Source organism: Lagenorhynchus albirostris, chromosome 19 (assembly GCF_949774975.1).
Source record: "Lagenorhynchus albirostris chromosome 19, mLagAlb1.1, whole genome shotgun sequence".
Lineage (NCBI taxonomy): Eukaryota > Metazoa > Chordata > Mammalia > Artiodactyla > Delphinidae > Lagenorhynchus > Lagenorhynchus albirostris.
The window spans coordinates 59685213-59693116 of NC_083113.1; the positions used below are offsets into that span (position 1 = coordinate 59685213).

General features: G+C 67.3%; 2 protein-coding genes across 7 annotated transcripts; one reads left to right on the plus strand and one right to left on the minus strand.

The window, feature by feature from the left end:
- The first annotated feature begins 208 nt into the window (after positions 1–208).
- Positions 209–4798, plus strand: CDT1 (chromatin licensing and DNA replication factor 1). Of its 2 annotated transcripts, none has more exons than XM_060129984.1 (10): positions 209–531; positions 953–1084; positions 1161–1312; positions 1834–2031; positions 2130–2275; positions 2433–2533; positions 2899–3129; positions 3414–3554; positions 3628–3829; positions 4191–4798. In XM_060129984.1, the coding sequence occupies exons 1-10, from the start codon at positions 301–303 to the stop codon at positions 4352–4354; spliced, it is 1698 nt and encodes a 565-aa protein (XP_059985967.1). In that variant the 5' UTR covers positions 209–300; the 3' UTR covers positions 4355–4798. The 2 variants fall into 2 exon arrangements, with proteins under 2 accessions (XP_059985967.1, XP_059985968.1); XM_060129985.1 differs by having other exon boundaries at positions 211–531; positions 2941–3129.
- A 169-nt stretch (positions 4799–4967) lies between these two features.
- On the minus strand, positions 4968–7896 carry APRT (adenine phosphoribosyltransferase). 5 transcript variants are annotated; one of them, XM_060130003.1, is made up of 5 exons: positions 7128–7896; positions 6887–6993; positions 5733–5866; positions 5400–5478; positions 4968–5296 (listed from the first exon to the last, which is right to left on the minus strand). In XM_060130003.1, the coding sequence occupies exons 1-5, from the start codon at positions 7361–7363 to the stop codon at positions 5154–5156; spliced, it is 699 nt and encodes a 232-aa protein (XP_059985986.1). In that variant the 5' UTR covers positions 7364–7896; the 3' UTR covers positions 4968–5153. The 5 variants fall into 5 exon arrangements, 4 of the variants coding, with proteins under 4 accessions (XP_059985986.1, XP_059985985.1, XP_059985983.1 ...); XR_009536942.1 differs by having other exon boundaries at positions 5237–5296; positions 5588–5866; XM_060130002.1 differs by lacking the exon at positions 5400–5478 and having other exon boundaries at positions 5588–5866.
- Positions 7897–7904: the final 8 nt, after the last annotated feature.

Consider the following 7904-nt stretch of genomic DNA (forward strand, 5'->3'; position numbering starts at 1 on the left):
CAGACCCATCCGGCACTCGGGAAACGGCACACGCACCGCCAAACAACCGAGACCCTCGCCGCGGCGCATGCGCGGTAGGCGCAGCCCGAGAGGGCCAGCGCGCACGCGCCCGGGCCCGTCCATATTGCGCCAACCCCCTTGGCCAAGGCGCCGATGGTTCCGCCTACGGCCGGGGCGGGGCCAGGGCGCGGCGCGAAAATCAGCGGGAAAAGCGGCTCCACTTCCGCCTGTGGTCCTGCAGTCGTGGTCCTGCAGCCGCGGTCCCGCAGCCCCGGTCCCGCCGCTCCCGCCGCTCCCGCCATGGCGCAGTGCCGCCTCACCGACTTCTTCGCGCGCCGCCGTCCTGGGCTCCGGGCCAAGCCGACGCGCACCAAGCCGGCCTGGCGCACCCCGAGTCCCGCCAAGCCCGCGCCCCGCGCCCCGGCCCCCGGCCCCGGCAGCAGCCGCAAGCGCGCCCGCTCGCCCGCCGAGCCCACGCGCGCCGAGCCTGCACCGCCCGCGCGCAGGAGGCTGCGGCTGCCGGCCAACGCGGTGAGGGCGCGGAGGGGAGGAGGAAACTGAGGCCTGGGAGGGAGACAGATGGGAGGGAACCGGTGGAGCGGTGAGCCGGCCCGGGTGGGGCGGGGGCGGGGCTGCTGGAGAGACCTGCCCTGGAGGAGGGCACCGACCCGGGTGGAACCCAGGGCCCCCGCGGGAGTAGGGGCTAGGGCCAGCTCACGCGCACCTGGCGGGCGGGGTCCCGTAACCTCGCGGGGCCTCCCTTCCAGAGGACTTCCACTGACGGGGAGCGGGGGGGGGTGCCTGATCTGACACACGCTGGGGGAGGGCCAGAGCCCAGCGGACTGGTAAACGCCAGGTTCGTCTGCAAGAGTGGGCGAGGGGTCAGGCCTTCTGCGAGATGTTGCACCCCGGAGTCTTATGGTTTCATCACCTCTGGGGTCCTTCCCACCAGGTCTCTGGCCCTAGTTCTCCAGCTGCGGCTGGCTCCCCAGAGCACTCTTCTCCCCAAAGCAAGAAGACAAAGAAGGCCCCCCTCTCAGCCAGCCAGCGACCTTGCCTGGCAGCCCAGGAGGGCGAGGACAAGGTGAGGCTGGACTGAGGGCAGGGGAGGTGGACTGGCCCGGGGTGACAGGCGGGCTGACAGCACTCTGTGTCCGCAGGTCCCTTCCAAAGTCACTCTGTCTGAGCTCACGTCGTGCCTGCAGCGGGCACAGGAGCTGGGGGCACGGGTCCAGGAGCTGAAGGCAAGCGCACAGAAGAATGCCGGGGAACCCAGCGCGCCGGACGACGAGGGGCACCCAGCCGGGCTGTGGTGAGTCTAGGGAGGGCGGCTGGGCACCCAGGAAGGGGTGGCCTGGTGGGAGGCCTGGCGGGGCCGGGCTGTGGTGGTTTGGGTCAGGGAGGGCCGCGTCCGCCAAGGGGTCAGCGCAGTGCAGTTGTGTCGGCCTCCGTCTGTGAGAGGGCCAGCTCCTGCGAATTGCAGACCACCTGGACAGCCAGCAGTTCCCGGGACCTGCTGCCTGGCGCCGGGTCTGTCCTACCAGGTCACGTAGTTACCGTATGCTTCTTACAGACAAGGAAGCCAGGGCTCGGATGGTCGGGGACCGCCCTGGGGGACAGCTGGCTTTGAGGCCAGGCTTTGGTCTCTGTCCCTGGTAGTGCTCGTGACCGGAGACAGTGGGCGTGTAGGGGCTTTGTAAACTGGTGCGCAGTGTGCCCTGGGGGTGGAACCCCAGGCTCTGGGGTCTTCCCCCACCACCGCTTTGCCTGCCGTTGGGTGCTGGAGGGGGTGGGTGTGGTGCTTCTCTCACGTCCCCGCTCCCTCCCTGGCAGTGGTGAGCCGATGCCTGCCTACCAGCGCTTCCACGCCCTGGCCCAGCCGGGGCCCCCGGGCCTTGTGCTGCCCTACAAGTACCAGGTGCTGGCCGAGATGTTCCGCAGCATGGACACCATCGTGAGCATGCTCTTCAACCGCTCTGAGACTGTGACCTTCACTAAGGTCAAGCAGGGCGTCCAGGACATGATGCACAAGTGAGCAGGGGTTGGGGGGTCAGGGCCTCGTCCTGCCCTTGGGAGTCTGTGCGCCCTCCGACCCCAGCTCTCTGACCCCCTGCACCCTCGTCCTGTAGGCGCTTTGAGGAGCGCAACGTGGGCCAGATCAAAACCGTGTACCCTGACTCCTACCGCTTCCGCCAGGAGCACCACATCCCCACCTTCAAGGATGGCGTCAGGAGGTCTGATTACCAGCTCACCATCGAGCCGCTGCTGGACCAGCGTGAGTGTGTTGGGCCTCGGCTTCTTGCCCAGGACGCTGCACTGTTTCAGCGTGGGTGTAAGGCCTCAGGCACTGAGCCTTGTCTGAGACCCGTGGGGGTGGGCTGGGTGACTGGGTAGGCTCGGCCCTGGGGCTCAGGCCTGGACTCTCCCCACAGAGGCTGGCAGCGCGGCCCCCCGGCTCACGGCGTCGCACCTGTTGCAGCGGCGCCAGGTCTTCACCCAGAAGCTGGTAGCCCGAGTCCGGGAGCATCACAGGGTGAGCGGGTCCCCCGGCTCAGGTCCTCATGTTGTCCCTGCTGTCGCGGCCCCATCTGCCGCCGCAGGAAATGGGCTCCTCCCGAGGCTGAATTCTAGAGTTCTCTTAACCACTGTCCACGGCTGTCTTCTACACGTGGGCAGGTGCGGGGCCGGGCGGGGACCCTGGCCCTGAGCAGACAAGCAGGGAGCTCGAGGCTGGTAGCCTCTGGCCCCGGGAAGCTTGGGGAGAGTCCAGTGGGTGCTGCTGGGTGCTCTATGCTGCACCCGCAGCCCAGCTGAGCACCTGGGGCTCAAGAGAAGTGAAGTAACTTGCCCGAGTTGCCCAGCTGGGACAGGAACCCGGACAGCTCTCTACGCCCACAGGCAGATGTGCCCAGGGTCAGCTGGTGCCCCCTTCCCACACAGGCCTTCCTGGCCTCCCTGAAGCCCCCCGTGGAGGTGCCCGAGGACCAGCTGACACGCTGGCATCCCCGCTTCAATGTGGACGCAGTGCCTGACGTCGAGCCGGCCGAGCTGCCCCAGCCGCCCACCGTGGAGAAGCCGGCCTCCGCCCAGGAGGTGCTGGCCCGTGCCCGCAGCCTGATGTCACCCAGGGTAGGCTGGTGCGGGGCAGCCTGACCCCCATGTTGGTGCCTGGCAGGCTCCACCCTTGGCCGTGGGCCTCAGGGTAGCTGGACCTGCTCTCCCCACAAGCGGAGCACCGCCCACCAGCAGGCTCTGCCCTGGGGCGGTGAGCACAGGCCCTCGATGTGCCCGGGTGACCCTGGGCCAGACAAAGGGCTCCCGGGGGGGTCCACACAGGCGGGGTGTGAGGAGCCTCCCCTGTGGCTGAACCGGGGGGAGGCGTCTCCTGACCTCTCCCCTCTGACCTGCTTCAGATGCAGAAGGCTCTGAGTGACCTGGCCCAGCGCACGGCCCAGCCTAGCAGCCCCTGGCCCCCCAGCCCGGCACCGCCAGCGCCCCCGCCGGCCGCCTCGCCTGCCGCTCTGAAGGGGGTGTCCCAGGCCCTGCTGGAGCGGGTGAGTGTTCGGCGTCCCCGCGGGGGGTGGTGAGGGGTGAGGCAGACGCCCCGACCGTCCATGCCCGCGGCAGGTCCGGGCCAAGGAGGCGCAGAAGCAGCTGGCGCAGATGACGCGGCGCCCGGAGCAGGAGCTGCGGCTGCAGCGGCTCGAGCGGCTGCCCGAGCTGGCCCGCGTGCTGCGCAGCATCTTCGTGTCGGAGCGCAAGCCAGCGCTTACCATGGAGGTGGCCTGCGCCCGGATGGTGGGCAGCTACCGCGCAGCCATGAGCCCCGGTACGTGCAGGGCCCTCCCCAGGTCCCAGGTGAGGGCGGGCCCCGTACCCTTGGGCTCACCTGAGGTTGTCTGGCCCCCTTGCCTCCTGCAGCCTTGAGGGGCTGTTCCCACCCTATCGACCCAACCCAGCCTTGTTTCCCCTGCGGTCCCTCCATCGGCCCCCAGGCCCCATAGGACTTGCCTGTTGCCTCCAAGGTCTCTGGTCCCTCAGCTGCGGGGCGCCTCCCATTGTGGGGTTTCCACGGGAGGGTCAGCTCCTTGGCAAGGCTGCGAGGTCACTACTGGAGTCCTTCCCAATCTTGTCCTGGGAGGCCTCATAGGGCCCTGACCCCCAGCCTCACGTGCCCCCTCTCTCCGCAGGGGAGATGGAGAAGCACGTGCAGCTCCTCTCTGAGCTGCTGCCCAACTGGCTCAGCCTCCACCGCATCCGCACTGACACCTACGTCAAGCTGGACAAGGCCGCTGACCTGGCAGGTGTCACGGCACAGCTGGCCCGCCTTGCCCGTGCTGAGGAGGCGCTGTGAGCCCGGCGGACAGGTGCCAACACCGCCGGGCCGCCGGGCCTGTGTCTGTCTTACGCTAGGAACACGACGCACTTTGCTTTCCCTGTCCCGAGTCCCCGTGAGGGTCAGGGCTGTGGCTGCTGGGCCGAGGGCTTCTGGCCAGTGTGGTGGAGGCCCCTCTCGTACACAGGGTGCAGGGAGGGTAGTGTGGCTGGCAGCTAACCCTCCCAGGTGTCCACGTGGGATCCTGAGGTGGTCCTGGAGTATCTGGGTGGGCTGGGTGTCACACAGGGCCCTCGTGAGAGGCAGGCAGGCACATACTGAATCTGAGATTGGGATGCCCGGGGCCGAGAGCCAGGGAACAGGCCCCCCCTGGAGCCCACAGAAGGAACCAGCCCTGCCTACCCACACCCTGGTGTTTGTACTTGGCCTCCAGAACTGTAAGATAAAGTTGTTTCAAATCCACACGCGTGTGATGAGTTACAGCAGCAGGGGAAGCCAGGGTGGGCTGCCCGTGTGTGCATACGGCGGCTCACAGGGCTCGAGAACCACCAAACGCTAATGTCAGAAAGCGCCCAGCCTGCCGGGTGGGCCCCTGCACCTTCCCACACTGACACCGGGGAGGAGACTCCGCTCTAGAAAGTCAGCTGTTTATTCTCATTCTCATTCCACTGTCAATGAGCCTGCAGCTCCAGGCCTTGGGGCTTCCAGAAGCCCCAGCAGGCCCCCCAGGCAGCAGCCCCGGCGCCCAAGTCCCGCCCCGCCCTGCCCCAACGGCTGATCCTCTTCTCTTCCAGTTGGTGGGGGGCTGGGGCCGGGGTCACTCGTACTGCAGGAGAGAGAAGAAGGGCACAGTCCCCAGCTTCTCCCTGCCCTTCAGAGAGGTCAGCTCCACCAGGCTCACGCACTCCAGCACCTGGGCCTGCAGCTGGCCCAGCAGCTCACAGGCTGCACGCATGGTTCCTGGGGACGGAGGGACGGAGAGGCGGTGTGGAGACAGGCCCTGAGAAGCTAGAGTGCTGAGACCCACTGCCCACCCCCCCAGACCCTGAGGCCAGGCCCTCACCACCGGTGGCCAGCAGGTCATCCACCACCACCACCTTCTGCCCTGGCTCCAGGGCGTCCCTCTGGATCTCCAGCTCAGCCTGCAGAAGCAAGCGGGCACGTGATCTACCAGCTTCCCCAAAAGGGCCTTAGTGTGCAGAGCTGGGGAACTGACAAGGGGCCACCCCCTGGGCCCCAGTTCCAACCCACCCTGTCTCCTGGCTCTGTCAGCCTGGCCCAGCTTCTCAGTCTGAGTTCCCATGTCCACTCCAACCAACCACAGCAGCTCCACTGGAGTCCACGACTCTCCTTTTGGGAATGGAGGGTCCACAGAGGCAGCCCCCAGGCTTCTCACCTTCCCGTATTCCAGTGCGCATGAGGCACACACAGTGGGGCCTGGCAGCTTCCCTCGCTTCCGGATGAGAATGCAGCCCAAGCCCAGCTCCTGGGCCAGGGAGGGACCAAACAGGAAGCCACGGGAGTCTAGGCCTGTCGGCGAGACCTGGGATGTTGGGGGGCAGCCGCGTGGTATGGTAGCATTGGGGTCCCCATGGGTTAGGGCTGAACAGTGACAAGTAGTCATCACGACACAGGACACACAGCCTTGCTGCCTCCAGATGAAAGACCACTGACATCCAACCACTCTGGGAATGTTCACAGATCACCTACCACACAGGGACTGCTAGGTGCTAGAGAGGTCAGGAGCCACTCCGTACGCGGCGGTGTAAATAGCTGTGTGGGCTCGGGTAAGTCACCTGACCTCTCTCCAAAGCTCAGCTGCTCACCAGTGGCTGGTGGTACCTGAAACGCCCTTAGCAGACGGTTCAGCGTCTACCCCAGGAGCTTCTAGTCCAGAAGGAGAGGCAGTCCACCTCCGGGGGTGGACTGAGCTGTGATGGGGGAACTCAAGGGCCTCTTCCCCACGTGCGAGTGTGGTTAGGGAGGAAGAGCTTCTGAAGGGAAGAATCCTCTGCAGGGCTCAACCAGTTGGAGCCCTCCAGCCTCCAGGGCAGTGCTGTGGCCCCTCAGGGTATCCAAGAACCAGGGAGTATGGGGGGTGGGCTCGCAAAGAGAAACAGGACCTGCGCCAGGATCTTCCACGATCTCCTGGGTTTTCCTAAAACCCACCACTGGGTACAGGACCCGGCACACGGCAGGCGCTCAATACCCGCCGGTAAAACAAGAAAGCATGCTTGGCCCCGTGGATTCTGGTCAGACAACCCCACCTGTCGTGCCTGCCCTCAGCCCCGCCGCCGGCACCCACCCATCAGAGGCGTTCCCCGGCCGCTGGAGGGGCCTGTCGCCCCTCTCACGGCTGCAAAGTCGAGATGGGGCAGCGGGTCTGTTCTTACAACCCAAGCACCGTTGGGGCGTCCGGCGGGTCCCCTGAAAGACCCCCAAAGCCACCCTGCCCGGGGTAAAGGACTCCCGACACTGCGCCCTCATGGCAGACTCGAGCAGCACCAGGGAGAGTCCGGGGACCCGGCGGAGCCCTGACGCTCCACTTGCCCGCGATGTAGTCGATCCTGCCGCCGTGGGCCTTTTTCAGGTGATTAGCCAGGAGGCTGACGGAGGCGCGGAAGGAGTCGGGGTCCTTCAGGACGGGTGAAATGTCCCTGGCACGCAAGGACAAGCCTGGTGACTCTCGGGCCCAGGCAGAGCCCACCGCGCCCCGACATCCGGGGCCGCGCGGCCGGTCCGTCCCTCCGTTCCTCCACCCGCGCGCCCCACGTGGCCCGGCTGCCCGTACCTGAACAGCACGCCGGGGACGGGGAAGTCGGGGAAGCTGCGGATCCGTCGCGCCACCAGCTGCAGCTCGGAATCCGCCATCTCAGCATCCGCGCGTCTCGAGGGCAAGAGCCGGTTAGTACGCTCCGCGCCTGCGCGGGGTGGGGGAGGAGTCCCCCAGGGGGCGGAGCCGGGAGCCCAAGGCGGCTCCGCGCCAGCGTGGAAAGGGTCTGGGTTCGGGTGGGCGGGGCCCACCATCTCCCGTAGGAGGTACCGTATTTCATCGAATCTGAAGTGCGGTCGGTCTTAAGACACGTGCTTATTTCTTGTGCCCTGAACACTAGCGTCCCCGGCTCAAGGACGTTCGCGCGGGGCCCAGGTGCGAGTCAGGGTTGATGGAGTACGGCGTCTACGCAGCCCCGGCCGGACTGCCGGGGAAATCCTCGCCCGGTTCGGCCGAGCCGAGAGCGCCCGCAGGTCTTCGGCGCAGCTGTGGCCGGGACCCCAGGCCTCGGGCGACGCGCACTGCCTCGCCCGCTCTTCTTCCCTCCCCGGCGGGTCTCGGCCGTGCTCTTGCAGCGCGGTGCGAGGGGGCCAGCGCGCGCACGGCGCGCACGGCGCACACACACAGCCTGGCCCTTCCCCCAGGAGCGCGCCAGTGCCTGAGGACCGGAGCAAGGAGGGACTCCGAGCAGGAGTGCGGTGCAGAGGCCCGGAAGAGAGCAGTTCAGAGAACCAACGGCCGGGGGCGGGGCGAGCCAGAGGCGGAAGCCCAGGCGTTTGTTGCCTGGCTCCCCCG

Coding starts and splice junctions, on each gene's coding strand:
- APRT (XM_060130000.1), bottom strand. CDS start 7,363: ATGGTGGGCCCCGCCCACCCGAACCCAGACCCTTTCCACGCTGGCGCG. Junction 5,867..6,886: donor CAGGATCGACTACATCGCGG/GCAAGTGGAGCG, acceptor TCTCGCCGACAG/GCCTAGACTCCCGTGGCTTC. Junction 5,297..5,399: donor TGACCTGCTGGCCACCGGTG/GTGAGGGCCTGG, acceptor CTCCGTCCCCAG/GAACCATGCGTGCAGCCTGT.
- CDT1 (XM_060129984.1), top strand. CDS start 301: ATGGCGCAGTGCCGCCTCACCGACTTCTTCGCGCGCCGCCGTCCTGGG. Junction 1,085..1,160: donor CCCAGGAGGGCGAGGACAAG/GTGAGGCTGGAC, acceptor CTGTGTCCGCAG/GTCCCTTCCAAAGTCACTCT. Junction 3,830..4,190: donor CCGCGCAGCCATGAGCCCCG/GTACGTGCAGGG, acceptor CTCTCTCCGCAG/GGGAGATGGAGAAGCACGTG.